This window comes from Impatiens glandulifera, chromosome 1 (genome assembly GCF_907164915.1).
Source record: "Impatiens glandulifera chromosome 1, dImpGla2.1, whole genome shotgun sequence".
Taxonomy (NCBI): Eukaryota; Viridiplantae; Streptophyta; class Magnoliopsida; order Ericales; family Balsaminaceae; genus Impatiens; species Impatiens glandulifera.
Genome location: NC_061862.1, coordinates 153,750,315 through 153,772,253, shown reverse-complemented (window position 1 = coordinate 153,772,253; position 21,939 = coordinate 153,750,315). Strand labels below are relative to the sequence as shown.

The 21,939-nt window shown below is 32.5% G+C and overlaps 1 protein-coding gene and 3 non-coding genes across 4 annotated transcripts; 1 reads left to right on the top strand and 3 right to left on the bottom strand.

Annotated features, from left to right (window-relative positions):
• Positions 1 to 1,361: 1,361 nt before the first annotated feature.
• On the top strand, positions 1,362 to 3,636 carry LOC124916235 (ribosome production factor 2 homolog). The gene is made up of 7 exons (XM_047456968.1): positions 1,362 to 1,595; positions 1,668 to 1,742; positions 1,825 to 2,028; positions 2,547 to 2,792; positions 2,876 to 3,121; positions 3,202 to 3,267; positions 3,349 to 3,636. The coding sequence occupies exons 2-7, from the start codon at positions 1,674 to 1,676 to the stop codon at positions 3,457 to 3,459; spliced, it is 942 nt and encodes a 313-aa protein (XP_047312924.1). The 5' UTR covers positions 1,362 to 1,595; positions 1,668 to 1,673; the 3' UTR covers positions 3,460 to 3,636.
• A 4,963-nt stretch (positions 3,637 to 8,599) lies between these two features.
• On the bottom strand, positions 8,600 to 8,672 carry TRNAK-CUU. Its single transcript has one exon. It is a non-coding gene; the product is annotated as a tRNA-Lys (tRNA).
• Positions 8,673 to 9,494: 822 nt separating this feature from the next.
• Positions 9,495 to 9,723, bottom strand: LOC124923222. Its single transcript, XR_007098224.1, has one exon. It is a non-coding gene; the product is annotated as a small nucleolar RNA U3 (small nucleolar RNA).
• An 876-nt stretch (positions 9,724 to 10,599) lies between these two features.
• LOC124923234 lies at positions 10,600 to 10,837 on the bottom strand. Its single transcript, XR_007098236.1, has one exon. It is a non-coding gene; the product is annotated as a small nucleolar RNA U3 (small nucleolar RNA).
• Between the last annotated feature and the right edge of the window lie 11,102 nt (positions 10,838 to 21,939).

The window sequence follows — 21,939 nt, the reverse complement described above, 5'->3', positions numbered from 1 at the left end:
TTTGGTAAATGAAAAATCTATTTACTCAAACTGATTTGCTTATAGTTTTGTTTTTATAATTATTTAAAATAAACTTATATATATATATATTTGAATTTAAAGCTAACATCACCTTAAAAATATTATCCTAAATTAAATTAGTTATATTTATTGTTGTGATGTTTGAATAAAAATTTTGAATTCGGTTGAATTTGATTCCATATCCAATTATATTTTGGTGGACTATTTAACTCAATACGAACTATTTGACATTAAGTGTTGCATTTATTGCACCACACTATTATTAGAACGAAATGAAACGTCTCATCTGAAAAATCGATTGAGGCGGTTGTTGAACTCATTGATTTTCTTTAAGAACTCCGAATTCGTTTATGTTAGATTTTATGTTTGTTCGTTTGTGAATATTTTTTTTATAGTTGCCAAATGATTAATCTACTTGTATTTTATATGTATTCGGTGCAAAGCTGTTAAAATCTCGAGTTGACTCTTAAAATTTTACGATTTTACATGAGGTTAACGAGTCTGATTTTAAGTAAATTCTTAAATAGGTAATTCTTACGATTTTAAATTTACGGTAACAAGATTTTACGATTTCACGAGTTTATAAACAATATCGGTTTTACGATTTTACGTTTAAAAATAAAAAATAAATTATTATTAATTCAAATAAATAAATTAATATAATTAATTTTGTAACTATAATTTTTTTATAATATTATTTACTTGTTAAATTTTTTTAATTAAATATATAAATTTTAAAAATTAGTTAAATATTTAATTATATATAATAATAATAATAATAATATATAACTATTATTTTTAAATTCAAACTCTTACGATTTTATTAAACTCTAGATTTTACGAGTTTACAACTCACCGACGATTTTACGTAAATTCTTAATTTTAACCGCCTGGATTCGGTGATATTCTACGAGTTTAGTCTTAATTTGTCGTTATCTTAAACTAGTATTTTTTTATATTATATTGTATAAATTAAAAAAAAAATTTGTGTTATAAGGATTATTTGAATAAAACAATTTTTTTTTTTACTTCACTTTCTTTCTCATATTTTTTATCATTATATATTAATATTTATTTTTTTATTTTTTTAATCAGAAGTCTCTTTAAAATTATTACCCATCATATTTTTAAATAACCATTTTTTTTAAATATCAATTTAAATAAAAATATTTATGTTGGGTACTAATATATAATGTGATTTTGTAAATAAAATTAATTTCAGTTTTTATTTAAAAAGAGAAAATATATATTTCGGGTAGCTGCATTTCAAGAATTTGACCTTGGGCCGACCCGCTCCCCTTCAAATAAAAACAACTTAAATAAAACCCTAAAAAAGATCCAATTTTTATCTTAGCGCCTCCTTCATTCTTTCTTCTCTCACCCCTAGAGGGCTTCAACCATCTCCTCCATTACTTTACTTACTTCAATCCCATCTTCATGCAGGAGAAACCCAGAAATACTCAATATTCTCCCACTCCCTATTCTACTTTCATCCATACCCATCAAATCAAGCTTTAAATTCCATCCTTCATCTTTTCGCGGATTTCAGCCCACATAGCTCCGATCAGTAGCAGGTAAGATAGACATGAACTTTCAATTGATGTACTTAACTATACCCATATATTGATTGATTGAACTTATTACAGTTAAATATGACGGATATAAAAACCCCGAAAACTGTAAGAGGCAGGCGAGAGGTTGAGAAACGTGCTCCAAAACTTGTGAGTGTATTTTGTTTTAGGGTTTTTGATAGACAAGATTCAATTGAAACATATCAATGATAATCTTTGTTTATTGTTGCAGGAGGAAAATGGAAAGAAAACTTTGATTCTACATGGAACGAAAACAAGCCAAGTTATTAATTCCTTGTTGACTGATATTTATCATCTTAAGAAAGGCAATGCGATTAAATACTCAAGGAAGAATGATAACATCAGACCATTTGAGATTGGTGGTGAAACTTCTTTGGCGTTTTTCTCTCTGAAAACTGACTGCAGTCTTATTGTGGTACATTCCTATAAATTATGCCTTTGTTTGATTTGATTGTATTGTTTGTTTTTCTTGATTTAATCATAAACAAGGGTTATAAAACCCTAGGTTTCAATAGTATTTATAGTGGAGCACATTTAATCACATTGACTAAATTACATGTCTGTTTAGAGCTTGTTTGATCTTGGGTTGTTTGATTATTTAAAACATACCTTTGTCACATCACCAATCTTTTTATCTGATCACACAATTCATCAACCGAAATACCTTTTCTTTATCTTTTCATAAACAAAATTTGGATTTCATAACCTAGATTTCCACAAATAACCCCACATCAAACAAGCTCTGATTCTTGGTAGTTTAACATACTCTTCTTTAAATACATTGTAACCTAGGGTTATGCACGATTGGGATAACCTCAAAAATGTTGTTTTTCTTAGTAATAGATTGTGTGGTTAGTTGAATCAACAATTTGTATGCGATGTTATTGTTTGATTGCTCAACCGGATATCTATATGCTATGGTTGTCCTTGCAGTTTGGTTCACACTCTAAGAAGCGACCCAACAATCTCGTCATAGGACGTACATATGATCACCAAATATACGATCTTGTTGAAGTTGGGATCGAGAATTTCAAAAGTATGGATTCGTTCTCATACGATAGGAAAATAGCTCCAAAGACTGGTTCAAAACCGTTCTTTGCTTTCATCGGAGAAGGATTTGATAATGTGGAAGAACTAAAACATTTGAAGGAGGTTTTGCTTGATCTTTTCCGAGGAGAGGTTTACTTCTCTTACTTTTTCTTTTTTTCATTTCCCTTAAAGTTGAGTTGTCAATAATTTAACCTCATTTTTTGTTAATTCAGGTTGTGACAAACTTGAATCTTGCTGGATTAGACCGTGTTTACTTATGTACTGCTGTGTCTCCAAACAAAGTATTCATGACTCACTGTGCACTTAGGTTAAAAAAGTCTGGCAGCATTGTCCCGAGAATGGAACTTGTGGAAGTTGGGCCTTCAATGGATTTTGTTATGAGGCGAAACCGTTTTCCTGATGAAGGTTTAAGGAAAGAAGCAATGAAGAAAGCTTCTGAAGTAAAGAAGAAGAAGAAGGTCTGTCTTTTTGTCTGTCTGCTTAGCCATTTGCTTATTTACACTTTTTTTTTTGTTAATTTTAATTTTGCGTGCTGCAGGTGAAGAATGTGACCGGTGATGCAATTCAAGGGAAGTTTGGAAAGATTTATGTTCCTGATCAAAAGGTAAGACCTGACCCATCTTATAATCATATATTGTCGGGTTTCTATGGTTTGGTGGCGAATATTGAAATGCTTTTATTATAGGTTGGAGAGAAAGCTTTACCATATAAACCTAAAGGAGTCAAGCGGGAGCGCAAGGAAGCTAAAGATGGGTCTAAGAATAAGAAGATTAAATTTGACACATCTGATGACTAAACCTAGTTTTCGGTATCTATTTTATGTCAATTTTGAGGATTTTCGATAGAACTCTATCTGGTTTTGTTAAGTCAAATTATAGCAAGTTTAGAACTGTTTAACTTGTGATATTTGCAGAATGCTTATTTCATTTCTTCTGTTTGATTTTATAAATTATGGTTCATGGTTGATTTTATATTTTGGTGACTTCTTCACATATCTTAAAATGGGTTTTTGAAGAGCTTAACATGGTTTGATCTTGATGATAAGAGGTTGCCATGTTTTCTGATTTTTCATGTTTCATCTATTAAGACTAAAATTTCATTTTTAGAGCAATAGACATAATTCATTTGAAACTAATCTATGTTCATTATTTGAGAGAGAAAAGGCAGATAAAAAAGACTTTCTACAAGACTTCAATGATAAATCTAATCAACTCTAGTTCTACTCTTTCAGCTATTTTTTTACTATTTTTTTCTATTTATGTAAAAGTTTATACATGTGAATTTGTTTGATTTGTTTTTTTTTTGGAGGGGTTTTGGATAAATTTTGTGTTTGTCTTAAATTTTTATAAAATTTAATGATGATTCTATCTTTTTTAAATAAATGAAATAAAAAGATAAAAAATAATATATTAAATAAATGATATTTTAGTATTTAATTATATAGTTGATGAAGTGAGATAAGGAAAATATTATGTTTCAAGTAAAAGTTTTAAAAAATAAAACAAATATCAAACCAGCTTTTAATAGGAAAGAGAGACAAATACAAAAATAGAATATAGATAAGAATACATTTATTTTTGTATAACAATTTTTAAGATGTTATAAGTTTTATTTATTTGGTAAAATTACTTAATATAAAAAATTTAGCCTAAAAATTCTGTTGCATACAAAAGAAAAGACAAATTTGAGCGACAAATGGTTGAATCTCAGCCGATGGTGGCTTCAAAACCATTCTACCACTTGCAATACCCATGTCTCATATTTAAGTCGTCTGTAAATGATTTAAGGATGTAAGCGGTTCGATTTGATCGGTTTATAGATCACAATGAACATCAAAACCGTTAACGTCGATTTGCTAAATTTCAAACCGTCTGTTTATTATTATTTATTTATATATATATATATATGAACCAATACTAATATTATGAATATGATTGATAACATAATTCATGAAATACTAGCATAGTTTTCAGAATAAAAATTCCTTATACTAAGATTTTTTTTACTAACACACTAAAAATGAGACATCAATTTTAAAATTAAATTTGTCTACTAATAATTAGATAATATTTTTGATAATTTACTCACAAGTCTTTAATTTATAACATTCTCTCATTATTATTAGTTTAAACTAGGAAAATTTTCGATCGCAGACGTATAAGAATAAAACAAAATAAATTTAAAAATTATAATTATATCTATTTAATGTTTAAAATTCTTAATAAATCACAAATAATATATTAAAATAAAAAATATAACACTCTCATTCCACATTTTATTCACTTCGGTAAAACAACTTTTTTTCTCATATATTTTTTTCCGAATGAATCTCTCATCACGTGATTTTACACTTTCACTTTGTCAGTTAAATATTTGATTCATATTTTTTAATAATTAGCATCGTGACCTCTCACTTTGGTCAATCAAATATTTGATTCATATTTGTTTAACCACTTTCAAATAATATCGGTCTATTATTCCTCGGCAAACCATATCTCAATCACACTTGGTAAAAAGTTGTACTTGTTTTGTTAGGTTGCAAGTTTGAAACATACAAATAACATTTTTATTTTATTTTAAACCATTTTAAGTTTATAGGCGGGTCAACCCACAATCCGACCCAAGTATCATTTACTCTCACCAGATACAGATTCCTCTCACATATATATCCAAATTAACCACAACTCTCGACCCATCAATCCGGACACTTTAAAAATTAAGCATCATTATATATATAGATTAGTTAGTTAAAAATTTGAACTTTTATTGTTAAAATGTCTCGCGTTCATCAAATTTAGTGTTGAATCTTAAATATAAAGTGTTGTTAGTCTAATTGGTTAAATGATTGTATTAGTTTTGTTAGGTTGCAAGTTCGAATCATACAAATAGTATTTTTAATTTTATTTTTAACTGTTTTAAGTTTATGGGCGGGTCAACTCACAATCCGACCCAAGTATTCATTTACTCTCACATATATATCCAAATTAACCACAACTCTCGACCCGACAATCCAGACACTTTAAAAATTATGCATCATTATATATACTAGCATTTAGCTCGTGAATTTGCACGAGTAATAATATAAAAAATCGTGAAAAAAGTTATGAATAACATTTTTAATTTTATTTTTAACCGTTTTAAGTTTATGGGTGGGTCAACCCACAATCCGACCCAAGTATCCATTTACTCAACATCATTATATATTAGTTAGTTAAAAAGTTGAACTTATATTAATATTAAAACGTCCCGCGTTTATCAAATTTGGTGTTGAATTTAAAATATAAATTCTTTGTAGCCTAGTTGGTTAAAGAGTTATATTTGTTTTGTTAGGTTGCAAGTTCGAAACATATCTCTAGCATTTTTAATTTTATTTTTAACTGTTTTAAATTTAAAAACGGGTCAACCCACAATCCGACTCAAGTATCCAAATTAACCATAGCTCTCAACCCGGCAATCCGGACACTTTAAAAATTAAGCATCATTATATATATATATATAGATATGAATGTGTGTTATGACATAATAATTATAGTACATTATTTATCGTTTGTAAGTTTAAAGTTCGATTTTTGTTCCCGTCTTATTTCAATATTACTTTTAAGCATTTGGTTAGTTTGAACCGTTTGAGCGGTTTCATTGGCGTTGAATCTACAAATCGAACCATTGAGATCAATTTGGTAAAAATGAAACCGTGATGTTTTAGACAAGTTCAAAGAATTTAATGCTATTGTTAAAAGAGAACGGAAAGAAGATCAAATGCATTCGTAGTGATAATGGTGGTGAATATTGTGGTCCATTTGATACAAACTACAAACAACAAGGGAATCAGACATCAGAAAACAACACCAAAGACTCCTTAGTTGAATGACCTTACAAAAAGGATGAACAAAATGATTGTTGAGAGGATTAGATATTTGCTTTCAGAAGCAAAGTTATCTCAAACATTTTAGGGTGAAACATTACTCACAATAGTACATGTTATTAATTTGAGTCCAATAGTAGTTTTGGATGATGAAGTTCTAAATAAGGTATGAACTCATGAAAATATTTTTATGATTACTTACGTGTTCTGTTCAAATTCCAAATGATGAAAGATGAAAATTGGATGTGAATAGTCATAAGTGGATGTGAATAGTCATGGTTAGAAAAAACAAATCACTGTGAGTTTTTGCTTTCATTGTCTTACACATTCACATCGGAAAGAATAACACCCTGAAAAGACAAGACCCAACTACAGGAATTAGGGCAGGGGAAGATAAAAAAAGAAAAGAAAAATTGAGCCTGTCAGACAACTGCTAGACCAACAGTCAGGGCGAAGCATTGATATTCTTAGCCCAAAAATTGCACTACCAGATGGAGATATTTTATTATTCTCTTTAATATTATTATTATTCTTATACTTGTTGCCACTTTCTTTTAGGGGATTATATTTCACCTCCACCTTAGTTTCGTTTACACTATAGCCCGAGCTCGGGCTGCTCTCGGTGTCTCGTCTCTTAACATACGCAACAACTCTGTAGCTATCACCATTCCTTTCTCATTCCCATAATTGGATATACTAACCAATCCAGGAATCACCCCTTCATTGATGACCAACTGTATGTACTCAAACCAACGAGAACACAGTGTTAGGAGAATCCATGACGACGAAGACGTGTTTTCCTGCACCTCCTCATCGTAAAATTGGAGTGCCTCTGCTACGAAATCGACGCCTCTATTTGTTTCAGCTAACCAGAGAATTATCTTTCTAACACATGTATTTCAAGATTCTCATGCAGTATCTTGCTAGTCTTGCATCTTCAAAAGAATGAACCAATTTATGCATTGTCAGAAATAAAAACCATATAAGGCTGACCTGTAAAATAAATAAATAAAGTTATAAATGAAATAATATATGTAGCTATAATATATATATATATATATATTATAAAATCACCTACAAAAGGAAATTATAGATTCTAAATCGAACTGTTGAAGTTGTATCCTGCGATTTTTTATTGAAAAAAAACTTATCGATTATTGAATCGATATCTATCAATGTAGTATCTCTTTTTCAATGTAGATAATCATAGAATCTGTCAAAAATTCTTCTTCCATCTTATTCCGAAGAGATGTTTTAAGAAGTTTCATAACTGAGAATGATCGTTCCATTGTTGCAGTAGAAACAGGGAGCATTAAAACAAGACGAATCAATCTGTCAATTAAGTGATAATGATGTGTTTTTTCAGTCTCTACAAATCGTCGACATAATTCCGAAATGGTAAAAATATTCTGAAACCTTCCATGATTAACTATATCAAACTTATAATGCTTCAACTGACTTCTCAAATAATGTAGTTCTTGACCACTAAAATCATTAGGATAAAATTTTTCTGCAACATTGTAAATATCATTAACATTAAACAACTTACAGTTGCCTCGAGGTTCCAAAGTATAGCTAAGTTTAAGAAGTTCTATAGCCTCATCATCAAATCTGTTATTGAGTTCCTCAATTTGATAATATATTACAGCATGAAATACGTCAAAACAGTGATGATGATCAACTGTAATAAAATCTCTTTGCTGACATGAACGTCTTGTAGTTGATCTATAACAATCATATTAGGTATCTCAATACCATTATTTTCACAAACTCTAATGATTATCCTTCTAGAAATGAATGATTTGAAAAAGAATTGTTAATTAAGTTATGGTAATATATATTTTGAACAATCCCTTTCCAATCCTCCTCTTTTGGGTAGAGCTTCATTTGAACTAAATTCAGTTTAGCTGGAATATGTATGGTTAAAAATAAGGCAGGACAGGGTGGACCCCACTCACATGTGTAATAAATAAATTATGGCATTCAAAATGGCACATGATTGGTCTTTGATCCCCACCCAACCCATATGGGCACTTTGCTTGAATTTTATTTTAAATGAAAAACAAAAACCATACGCCCACCGAGGGGCTCGAACCCTCGACCACAAGGTTAAGAGCCTTGCGCTCTACCAACTGAGCTAGACGGGCTTGGTGTTGTTTTAATTTCTTTTATTATAATAAAAATCAAAGCAACAACGGAAGTAACAATCTTCATTGAAACAAGACTTATAGTCTCAATTGCAGACTTTTCAATTTCAATTGAATCTCCATTGAATGTGGATTGTTGGAGAAATGTCCGGATGATTTTCCCAGCCGCTTCTTCAGATGAATCGAAGATGAAAGTAATACGACTGAGATCAGATATTATGCCAGATATCTGCAAATTGGGATGAAACTTAGTATATCTTCTTCCTCAGAATACAAGTAAATAACTCACAGATATATTTCAAACCTCAGCAACTAATATTACAGGAACTGAATTTTGAATCTGGAACAAACACTGTTCCAGTGCATTTCTCGATTTTTTACATCTTTGTAGTATCGAATAACTAGTTAATGCCTGGAATATAAGTTTGAGAGGTGTTGTCAAAGCTAAATAGAGTTTACTTGACTCTGCACAGTATTGAAGTAATGACTTTGCATTATCAATTGCAGTTCTTAAAGAACAAAGAGCTTGTCTCCCAGAAGAACATCCAGGACGTGAAGCTTCAATTCTTGGAACTAAAGTTATGATTTTGCCTATCAGTCCTAGTAATTCAATCTCTGTTTCCAAATATGCCCATTCAAAAGATAAACACCCTCCAATTCATTAATCCATTGTTGTAAAAATTTGCAGGAAAAACCAAAAAACAAATCATCGTTTTGCCTTCATTTCGTTGAACTCTTACACATTCATATCGAAAACAATAAGACCCTGAAAAGACAAGACCCAACTACAGGAATTAGGATAAAAAAGAAAAGAAAAAGTTGAGCCTGTCAGACAACCGCTAGACCAACCCAGCCAGGGCCGAAGCACTGGCCGAGAACGATCCTCTACAGCAGTGTTGACCACAGCCGAAGCAGGTGGGCAGCAGCGCCGTTAATCACGCTCAGGTCTAGCGGCAATATCTCATCAACCAGACATAGATTCCTGTCTCCTTAGAAATCAAGGATACAGATGTACGAGCCTATAGAACAGATCCTGTTCAAGTAAGGTCGTGACTCATGTTCTCAAAACTTCTTAATATATAGTACAGAAACTTAGGTTATCTGGGAAATGTGGGATATAAACTAAACATCAGGCAACTTAAGGACTTGCTTGGACTATGGTAATATTTAATTAAATAAAATGATCAACACAATTTTTACACCATAATTTATCCACAAATAATCCATATAAATATTTATTTACCCAAACAAGATTACACTAAAATAACCCCAAATTAACCCAAAAAGCTCTAAAGAGTTAAGAGATGAAACTGTGATAGAGTTAAGATCATACTAGTATAGGGGGTAATTTCTCATATTCAAATACTCTCTCCTATACTATATTGTCTATATACTAGCTAACTTACTAACCCTGCAGCTAGAAACTGAATTCAATATTTTTCTATAATTATTAGCTTTACTTTCACCTTCTTCAAGTATTACACACCTTACCCCTTTTGCTAAGAAGGCCTCAAATCGAAAAGGTTTGGGCTCAAGTAGCTAGGCAGTGAAATAGTTACGACATATTTTGACACAGTAGAAAGAGCATATCTAAGAAAACCCTCTTTTTTTCTTCAACAAGTAGAAAGAGCATATCTGAAACGGCAAGACTGTCTCCCCAAGAACTAATTAACAAGTCATCAATATGAGTTTTGCTTTCAGTGTCTGCATTTAGGTTAAAACGTTGTGAGATTCTTCTTACACGAAAAGAAAAACATCATGCGAGGAACTCCATCTCAAAGGGAGTTTTTTTGGCAAAGTATAATATGTTTCCATAAAAACATTTTCACACAAATAGAAAAAGGCGTACTTTCTTGTCTTTTCATATCTCAAAGTATGCAGTGAGACAGAAGAGATCATCTTCAAGTAAAGTCGCTTAAAAAAATTGAGTCTGAAATTGAGCCAAAACATATGCCTCATAGTGTCAAAAAGATTCAAGTAAGCTCAACTGCAAGACCAACCCTCTTCAACAATGTGACCCACAAGCCAAAGCGTGGCGCTGTTAATCACGCTCTGGTCTAGAGGGCATGTCTCATCAACCAGACACAGATTCCTGTCTCCTTAGAAATCAAGGATACAGATGTGCAAGCCTACCTATAGAACAGATCCTGTTCAAGTAAGGTCGTGCTTAGTTTTCTCTATACAATTATTTACCCAAACAAGATCTAAAGAGTTGAGTTGTGTTGAGAGTCTAAACATTGATATGGTAATAATAGAGGACACAAAAATGATAGAGAAATAGAGATCTGATCTCATCAGATCAGATGTTGGAATTAATAAGTCATGGATTTTGAAGCTTGGAAGGGAAGGCATTGGTCAAGACTACCTTTATATATATCCTGACTGCCTGTTCGAACATCATCCCCAAATTAAGCAGCACATGAAGAATGAATTCCATGTATGTATGTATACAAAGAAAAAAAAGAAAGAAAGAAAGACTACCAGTATGATCAAGACTAGCTACCAATAAATTTATCCCAGGTGTTTGTCACATCAAACAAACAGTGAAAAGACAAAACCCTAGCCTATTGCGTCAAGCTAAGGGAAGAAATCATATCTTACAATCCGAGAGAGAGCTGATGCGAAGAGTGGAATTTCCGTCGGAGAAACTGAGTGACGTTCTATCTTCCGATCGTAGTCATAGAACTCGACGCTACTTTATCCGATCATTCGACGGAAGAGAAGCCATTTCCTGAAGCGCGGGACCATGGTGGTGCATCTTGAAGGTGAAATTCGAGAAATGCAGCGACGAAATCCGCAGAAAGCAATCAAAAAGAAGATGAAGCGGTTGCATCTTGATCGTAATCAAGAGAAAAAGGTGTTCTTAACTATAAATTGGCGGTTGACATGACAGAAACTCACCTCTCGTCCGAGTTGACTCACTCCGTCATCTCTTTCTTATTGATTTAAATCAATATCACAAATGTCTCACTTACGGGGAAAATTTGATGAAATGACCCTCATGCCTTAATTCCAAAAAAAGCCCGCGCCTACTAATGTTTGTAAAATGGGCCTTTTTGCCCTGCGAAATGTCCATTTTACTCCTGTAATTGCACTTACTCGAATTACACTTACGCGTAATACACTTACGCGAATTACACTTACGCGTATTACATTTATGCGAATTACACTTACGAGTATTACACTTACGCGAATTACACTTACGCGTAATGTGTAATATGCGTACATTGAAAGACGCATATTACATATACGCGCATTATGTAATATGCGTCTTTCATACTATATAAAGCGTCTTTCATACTATATAAAGCGCCTAATTTTGATCCTCATTTTAAATCTCTAATTTTTAGGGTTTCGACTCTCTCTCAAACCCTATCCCCTTCGATCCCGCTGCTCCTCTAAGGTAAGACATTCTCGTCTCAATGCATTCTTATGTATTTTAAGGTTTTGAATATTATCCAAGTGCTATTATGTTGGATGAGAATTTAAGATTTTAAGTAAATCTTACAAGTTTATCTATATAAATGACAATCAACAACACATGGGTTTGTACTTCATTGATCTATGGAAGCAGAAGTTAAACATTTCGACGGATATGGAAATTGAAGAGGAGAATCCGACGGAGCTTAACACTCTCAACATCGGTAGAGGATTCGCTAGCGTAGGCACATTGATGGATGGAGTAGGCAGAAAGTCAGATTGGACGATGAACCATGAATTCAATGCTCATTTATATTAAAAACATGCTCTTTCATTTTGTCTTCCATCTTCCATTGATGATGAACCTATTCCTATTTTGATCTTCTAGAAGGTGCATCCATATATTTTCTACCAAATTTTCCTTTTGCTGCAATTAGGTAAATAACTTAACATATGGATTAATTACTATGATACACATTTTCCATTTCCTAGTTTTTTGAAATAAACATAATTTTCAATTTGTTTGAACATTATTTTCCATTATTGCAGGAGATTCTTGATGGAATTGAGTTTGCTAAGGGTGACTCCAAATCAACCTGGGGTTCTATGCGTGCAGCAATGAGGAACCCATAACCTTTTGACTTGAAATATGTTGCTATTGGGAATGAAGACTTTGTTACTATTCAATGATATTTTTTTATTGAAAAATATCCATATTTTATGAATAGTAATAAAATATGTTAGTATTCAATGATCTGCGAATGTGAAACCATCAAATGGCAAAATTCTGAAATGAAATGCATAATCTATTTGAAATTGCGAAAACCTATGTTGTTTCAGGGAATTACCTCCAGTTCTATTCTGCCATAAAATACGCCTATCCAGACATCCAGATAATCACAATCTGTGACGGTTCTTCTCAACCATTGGATCATCCAGATGATTTTTATGATTTTCATGTAAGATAAGTAATTTTGTATAGATTAGAATTTGAACTAAATATTCTTACAATCTTCCTTCCTGTTATTAGATTTTGTTGTTAATAGATTGATTTTCTCAACAAATTTATAACAATGCAGATGATGTCTTCTCTAAGACTTATAAGTTTGATCAAACATCACGAAATGGCCCAAAGGTACGCGCTAAATCTTGTCTTATATTTACTTAATTCCATAAATATATATTAACAAAAAGATAACTGTTGCAAGAAACATTTAGATGATTCTGAGGCCGACTTTATTATTGCAGGCTTTCGCTGTGACAGGAAAAGATGTTGGTCAAGGAAGCCTTCTAGCAGCATTAGCTGAAGCTGGATTCCTTATTGGTGTAGAAAAGAACTGTTTTTTTTTTATATAATTCTAAAATAAGATCATTAAAAGCTTGCCTATAGATGATAATACTTGGTTATATGTAAATACAATTTTTTTCCATTGATATGCAAAAAATGAACAAGAAGGCAATTATATATCTTCTTTGCTTTTTCGGATTTTTAATCTTTCTTTGCTCGCCTTTGATACTTGAATGCAATGATGTTGTGTCAATGGTCAGTTATGCACCTCTGTTTGTTAACTCCAATGATAAAAGGTGCAGGTGCATATGTTTTATTTGACTCTTGTCTACTATAATACTATTACACTAATGATGGTGTTTATATCAAAGTGATACTCTATTTTTTTATATGATCCCAATGAAGAGTCAACATATTTTGTGAAGGTGGTACATAATGGAACACATAATCTGGAACAACAGATTTAAGGAGGATTTTACCCATATATAAGTTCGTTGCAATGAGCAGTTGGCTCCAATCCAGAGTGTGTTTGATAACATAGACACGAAAATAGATGTAACGATCTCCCCGCATTCGTTTACATGTTTAGACTTGACAATTGATCAGTTTAACCATCTGCATACAATATCAGACAACGCCACTGCAGTCAATGCTTTCAACATGAGAAAGACTCAATCTATCTTACTCGAAATACAGTAATAAAATTGTGAGGATGTATAACTATGATCACTACAAAGTAGTTAATTAATTATATATATGTTTGACTTCTTTATTATTGATTGTGCCTCTTGGACTGCACTGCACAGATGCATGTTTATTTTATTCTATGGCTGTTGTTTATGTTTGAATTTGAGAAAAATATCTCATACTAATTTAAGGGTCAAAATTAATCTGGTTTCTTTTAGTACTTCCACTTAAAAAGCAAAAAATATGTAGAAATGATCTCAAACCAGTCATTCTGGAAAATATAAAGACAAACAAGAAAATAGAATTAAGCCACAAGCTTAAAGAAAAGATATCACTGTCATAGTAACATTTTTAACAAAAGATCACAAACCAGATGACCATTATCTCACATTATGATTGTCTAATGTAACATTTTTAACAATGGTATTATTACAAATATCATATGACAGAAATTACTTGGTCGGTCGGTGTCTTATGAGTTCACAAGTTCACACAACTAATAAGTAACTTCATAAAGTCTTAGCCTGGTGACCAGTTCATTTGACGTCCCCCAATGAGATGGACAGGAAGGTGTTGATTTACATTCTGCTAGTCCATCATTAATCACAACTCTAAATCCATCTTCAAGGCCTTCCTGCTTGGCAACAATTTTGGCAGTGCACATTAGTCGGCCAAGAATCTCACAGTGCCTCTCCTCAGCCTGACAATAATATTAAGCAGCTATCTATTAGTTTTTCGTAGACTTCTGTTATTATGCAGCTTTCCATCTAGAAGGGTTAAGGTTTCGAACAAATTCCTTTTTTCTTATATAAAAATACAATTTTTTAGCTTGTCCAAGTTATATGCCCATTTATTCTTCTGAATTTCTTTGGGAGTGAATGAAGCAACTAGGTTCAAAAGAAAATATAGTCAACCAAACCAATCCTTGGATTTGCACTGAAAAATGAGAATTCCCCATCAAATAATTGGTTTAGTTTAGTTATGTTGTCATAGGACCACAAATGGAAAGTTCTCAGGGTCATGTGGGCTAGCCTAAAAGACCCCAAAAAACTAACAAAATAGTTAGTTCAGTAAATTTATGAATTTTTTAACCAAAATAGTTAGTACCTTGAGCAAAAACGAATTCATCACATTAACATCATAGACGTTCTCAGCAATCAGCCCCTCGATAAAAAGCCACGCCAAAGCTTTGGAACCTTTCTTGTCCTGTTGTGTTCCATATCTGCAGGGATTGATTACTATACTAAGAATATTGAGAAATTAAATATATAACAACTTGTGTAATGAAAATTGGAAGTAGAAGTGAGACATTTAGTCCATCACCAAACTGACATTTCCATGTTCAACTTATTTAAGAATGAAAAATGAATATAAATTATCATCTAGCCATTATATCAAGTATATAGGACCATATTGGCATATTCAACATAAACATTTTGTTCATTGCAAATCATTAGGTGTTTGAATCCCGTTGTTAAACCCTAAAGAAAATGACACAAAATTTAACCTCATTATCCTTTTGTGACCACCAAATACATTTTTTAATGTGTTTAAGGATCTTGAAAAAAAAAATCTAGTGCTGACATTACATACCAATTAAATAATCCAATGAAAATCTAATAGTGAAGAAAGCTGACCTGCAAAGTGAAGGCTCTGTCTTCAAACTTTAAATTGCTGAACTTCTTTACTAAGGAAATCAGCTCCAATGGTAGCCTTATACTGATTGCTAAACTTACGATTCACATACTTACAGAGTCGAAGCAATAAATAAAACACTAGACAAAGAAATACATCAAAGAACTTCAACAAAAGAAATCATTATCAGAATGTAGGGTACCACATGATTCTTATTGATTCATCAATGACGTCTTCCCGACCTACCAGAAGAAGATGAAAGATATATCTATGTCAGCAAATCAAAACCTCGAACCTAATGATAATGTCAGCATGTTTTGACCAAATTCAGAAAATAATGTTTCAGATCTACGAGCAGCCAACAGGATATCTCAAGTAAATGATTCGAATAACAACATATTTCAAGTCAAAATGTTATGGATGCCCCATTACTGCACGCATAGAACCCCATGTTGATTTGGAGTCACCCCTAGCAAACTCAATTCCATCAAGAATCTCCTGCAATAATAGAAAATAATGTTCAAACAAACTAAAAATTATATTTATTTCAAAAAAACAGGAAATGGAAAATGTGTACCATAGTAATTAATCCATATGTTAAGTTATTTACTTAATTGCAGCAAAAGGAAAATTTGGCATAAAATATATGGATGCACCTTCTAGAAGATCAAAATAGGAATAGGTTCATCATCAATGGAAGATGGAAGACAAAATGAAAGAGCATGTTTTTAATATAAATGAGCATTGAATTCATGGTTCATCGTCCAATCTGACTTTCTGCCTACTCCATCCATCAATGTGCCTACGCTAGCGAATCCTCTACCGATGTTGAGAGTGTTAAGCTCCGTCGGATTCTCCTCTTCAATTTCTATATCCGTCAAAATGTTTAACTTCTACTTCCATAGATCAATGAATTACAAACCCATGTGTTGTTGATTGTTATTTACATAGATAAACTTGTAAGATTTACTTAAAATCCTAAATCCTCATCCAACATAATAGCACTTGGATAATATTTAAAATCCTAGAATACATAAGAAGGCATTGAGACGAGAATGTCTTACCTTAGCGGAGCAGCGGGATCGAAGGGGATAGGGTTTGAGAGAGAGTCGGAACCCTAAAAATTGGAGATTTAAAATGACGGTCAAAATTAGGCGCTTTATATAGTATGAAAGACGCATATTACATAATGCGCGTATATGTAATATGCGTCTTTCAATGTACGCATATTACATATTACGCGTAAGTGTAATTTGCGTAAGTGTAATACGCGTAAGTGTAATTCGCATAAGTGTAATACGCGTAAGTCTAATTCGCGTAAGTGTATTACGCGTAAGTGTAATTCGAGTAAGTATAATTACAGGGGTAAAATGGACATTTCGCAGGACAAAAAGGCCCATTTTGCAAACATTAGCAGACGCGGACCTTTTTTGGAATTAAGCCAATTATGAGAGCCATTTCATCAAATTTCCCACTTACGGAGGCCCGCCCAATTCTACTTTTGATATTCCCTTTGCTACCATTTATGTTTGTCTATATTCTTAACAAATTAATTTTTTTTTACATTTTTTATAGAGTATAATATATTAATAAAGAAACAAATCTAAAATATTTATAAATATTAAGAATAAATAATATATTAGTGTGATATTATATATTTATTAAGTTTTTTTATTAATATTAGAGAAAAAAATACAAATAGTATAATTGTTTCTCAATTAATTATTGATTAAACACAAATAGTATACTTGTTTCAGCCTATCGCGAGTATATAAGAACCACAACCATTTTTTATTTTTCAAAGATGGAACTTTGTCATTTCTTGACTATTTAACTTCATTCAAAAAGTGAAATGATCACCGTATTTCGGTGATCATTTTCCCTACATCTAGGCGCATCATTGATGCTTATACCGGTAACTGGCTTGAGAACGGCCAAAAGACCATCAATGGTATTTTGACTAAATGAAGCCCACTTATTTCTCAAACCGACCTTGAGAGGCTCTAAATAACCGACCTTGAGAGGCTCTAAATAACCTCCCTAGATTGATTTCAAGGCAAAATATCCACTCTCAAGTCCTCAATCAAAAAAATTAGAACTCCGCCTTAAAGCTTTAATCTTTTGGATTTTTGGAAATTTTGTATAAGACATTAAATCTTAGATTCAAGCATCCCCAAAACTTCCTTAAGGTCTAAGGAGTGTTCTCCAATCTTTGGTAAGCTTCCAATCATCCTTTATATTGAATTACCAATTTGAATTAGAATTTTTACATTTCAGTTTTGATAGTTCGGTATATTATCTAGTTATTCGCTTTCTTGATTGAGAAACAATTTTATGATCATTTGTGAGAAATCTGTTGAAGTCAAACACAATCAATCAATCTTAATTAGAAACCTCAAATTTGAATTTGAAAATTTCAAAATCGGGTTTTCTAACAACAACTCAGAAAACTTCCCGACATGTTTCTACTGATGTTGGGGACCTATTTGGATCATGTTTGATCCATCCCGATCATGTTTAATCAAAATAAAAAATTTCATAAAAAATAAAAATTTCAAGTTCTTGAATTGGTCAAAACGAACATTAGTGTTCATATTTTAATTTCAATCAATCATATGAAACATAAGGAAACTATTGGCAAGCTCCTTACACTTCATTAAAGTCAAAAAATCAAAAACCAGATTTTTACATCAAAACTGTTTTGGTTGAATGGATCATCATCCCGATCGAATGACACCTTGGGATGATGTTCATAATGCTCTTGGGAGCTTTGTGAAACTTTCCATGCCCTCACATCAAAGGATTCGAGCCTCAATAAAAAATGCAAAACCTGTAGTTTTGATGTTCTTGAGGACCGAGAATCTTCGATCAGGATTGAGAGATCCGACCGAGGATCTTCAATTAGGACCGAGAGGCCTAACTGAAAATTTTCGAGCCTAGGACCGAGGAGGTTCAATTGAGAATTTTCCTGCGAGATTTTTTTTTCTTTTAAACAAAAATACCATCATTAATACAAATCATTATTTCTACCATTTATTTATTATTACTATTATTATTTTTGTATCTTTTAATTTTATTTAAAATACTAGTCCAATTTTAGTTAATCTTGGAACGAATTGATACAAAATCTTTTCCAAAATTAATTATTTTAATATGGTACTTTAAGCCTAAAAATTAAATATGTTTTATTATCATAAAATTAAATTTGTAGGCTCGAAATTATCGAAAAATTATAAAGTTTGGGGGGTAAAAATTAAGTGTGTACAATGAGCGAACCGGGAACCCCAACATGAAAATCAAATGACTCCGTCGTTCAAATTGTAGTCTAGAGAATTGTCATCAATTGATGATCGAACCCAAGTCCCCTAGAAGGAGGCGCTAGAGAGATTGAGAGCTACGTCATATCCGAACTCTATCGTACAACGAGACGCTATCCTCGAGTCCGATTGTTTGGGAATGTAGCCTAAATCGGGAGGTAAATTCCATCCAAAGCTAAATATTGACGAGAGACCAATATCAACATCGTGAGGGAAATATGAAAAGGACTTTGAAAATATAGTCAAAGTACTTTAATTGTCGGGAGGGAAGCTGATGAGAGTCGGCAATGCACCCCAGTCGGATGTTGAACGATTAATAGCTAGTCCACCAATCGACTCGTGGTGTGGAAGGCCAAAGCCCAGGCTTTTTTTACGCTCATGTAGACGCCTTCGTCTTGACCGTTTTTATAGTATGAGCTTTTTGGTGTGTTGGCGTATCTCGACATCTTCACGCTTTAAGCACTGGCTCGTGGGCTTCTATTCGATCCATCTTAAAACATGGATGAATGAGTCTAATATGTGTGTGAGTCAACGGATGAGTAAACTCGTAAGGCATAAAAAAGTTGATTGACGGGATCCTTGTGGGTTGTATTGTAGGAATATTAGTTAGAAATTAGTTTATTATGATAAAAAAAATAGTTATAGATAAAATTGTAATTCGATAAATATATTGAGGACTATATTGTACCTATATAACTAATTACAATTAATGAAAATAACACTTTTTCGGTCCAACCCTATTTCCCTTCTTCTCTCACTCTCAATCTCAATCTCAATCTCATTCATTTTGTGCACATGGTATCAGAGCTAAGTTGCTAACAAGAAAGCGTAAAGAAACTAAAATGGTCGAATCAAGCAGCATGATGACATGAACGAACATCGCCGAGCCGAGTGATATTTCAAAAAATCGCTCTAGTGAAAAAAAAATATAACATCGATCCACTAAATCTTCACAGTTTTGACAATCCGAACACCGTTCTAAGCGCCATAACTCTCACCGGAATTAACTATTTCACCTAGACGAAGAGTATCAAAATATCTCTCAGGACAAAGTGAAACTCGGTTTCCTCGATGGAAGTTGTGTAAAATCAGAAGATGATGATGGAGCAACTCAGTGGATGATCGTCAACGCCATTGTTTTCCCTATATCTTAAACACTATCTCAAAAGAGATTTGATCAAATTTTGAAGGAACATTTACTATAAAAAAATTATGGCAAGATGTCAAATCTCACTACGAAGTAAACAATGGACCAACACTCTACGAATTAGCAAGAGATATTTCAACTATGTAACCTATCTACCGAATAATATTATTCAAATATTATATTATAATGTGAAAAAATGATTGGTACTAATCTCCTTCCAAAATGTGAATGTCATGGCTCAAAAATAATAATTTACTTAGGTAATAGAGCAATTAAAAAATTATATCTAATAGATGAGAATGTTAAACTGTTATAGTTCTAACTATGTCTAAATGAATATGTTATGACTTAAATTTGTAACTGGGGTTAAGAGTTCTTAATCTCAAAGACCGAGACTAAATCTATTATTCAAAAGGCAACGGAAGAGTGTGGGGAACAAAAATTAAGGTGTCCAGAAAAAGAAGATGAAATAGGGGTGAGAAGAGAATACTGTTAGTATGCCTAACAGTCCAAGAATTGAAAACGACCGAGAAAAAAATCAAAATACAGTAAGCTAAGATTTTCACATTCTTATTCATATTCTGCAATTGTGGTGAGTTTAGCTTATATATGAGCCAAACCTACAAATTAATTCAATTACAACTACTGAAAGAGAAAAAAGGATTTAACAAAATGTAGTTTTCAAATAACAAAAATTAAAACAAACACATAATAGACCATAACTGTCCAGAATTGTAGTATTATCTCACCCTTCAAAAGTAGTCGTCCTCGACAAAGAGACCTTGGCCTGGTCAACTTCCAATGTCCATCCTCCAATCTCTACAGATAACTCTTTTCTCTTGCTGTCTGAGATATTTTCAGCAGGGCCATAAAGGGTCGGACTATGAAACCGCAATCCTTGATAAACTCACAGTAACATCCTTTCAATTGTTTTACTAATTATGGAACTGGTCATTTTTTTATTGTTTTTAGCTTTTCTAGGTCAGTAGACACTCCATTTTAATTCAATATATGGCCCATGTAGGAAATGTGTTTGCATCCTAAACTACATTTTCTTTTGTTAATGACTAATCTTTGTTGTTGCATTGTTGTCATGACTTGATGTAGATATAAAAAAAACTCCTTTCAGCTCCGACTATACACTAGAGTGTCATCGAAAATCCAAGACAAATCCTTCTTTCGGACCAGCACCATAAGGGTAACAAAAGAACCATGATTTCTAATTACTCCCTTGACTGGTGGTAGGTCTTTGGGTTACTAGAATAGAGTGTTGAAGTCTTCGAGCAATCGCTAGAGATCCTCATGAATCTCTTCTAATGTCATTGTGGTAAGTGAAATAATTTGGCCTTCATGGTTACTCCTTATTTGCACCATATCAGCAACACTACATTTCTTTAATGACTTCTCTAGTTGGTTTCCTTGTATCAGGTTGATATGTGCATGAGATATACCCTGCAAGACTGTGGTTCTTCATTGCTTCTCATAAGAAATGGTCAGTTTTTCGAAATTTCATGATGAATGGCCTAAAGTAATCAGTTACTCGATGCCTTGCACAATGTCGTATTCGTCCATGGTAAGCACCTTCATATCTGTTTGGTAATCATTTCCCTCCATTGCCCATTTCAGGTCTTGGCAAATGCTGGAGCATAATATGTTGGAGCCATCTGCCACTCGAATCGATTGCACCTGGGTAGGCATACTATTGTGGCTTATTTTCTTCATAATCCTGTTATTTATGAAGTTATGGGTGCTTCTTGTATCAACCAGGATCAC

What these genes read in the sequence shown, in the direction of transcription:
- LOC124916235 (XM_047456968.1), top strand. Translation starts at nt 1,674, where the DNA reads ATGACGGATATAAAAACCCCGAAAACTGTAAGAGGCAGGCGAGAGGTT. An exon ending in CTGACTGCAGTCTTATTGTG is followed by an intron (nt 2,029 to 2,546) that starts GTACATTCCTAT and finishes TTGTCCTTGCAG; the next exon opens with TTTGGTTCACACTCTAAGAA. An exon ending in TTTATGTTCCTGATCAAAAG is followed by an intron (nt 3,268 to 3,348) that starts GTAAGACCTGAC and finishes CTTTTATTATAG; the next exon opens with GTTGGAGAGAAAGCTTTACC.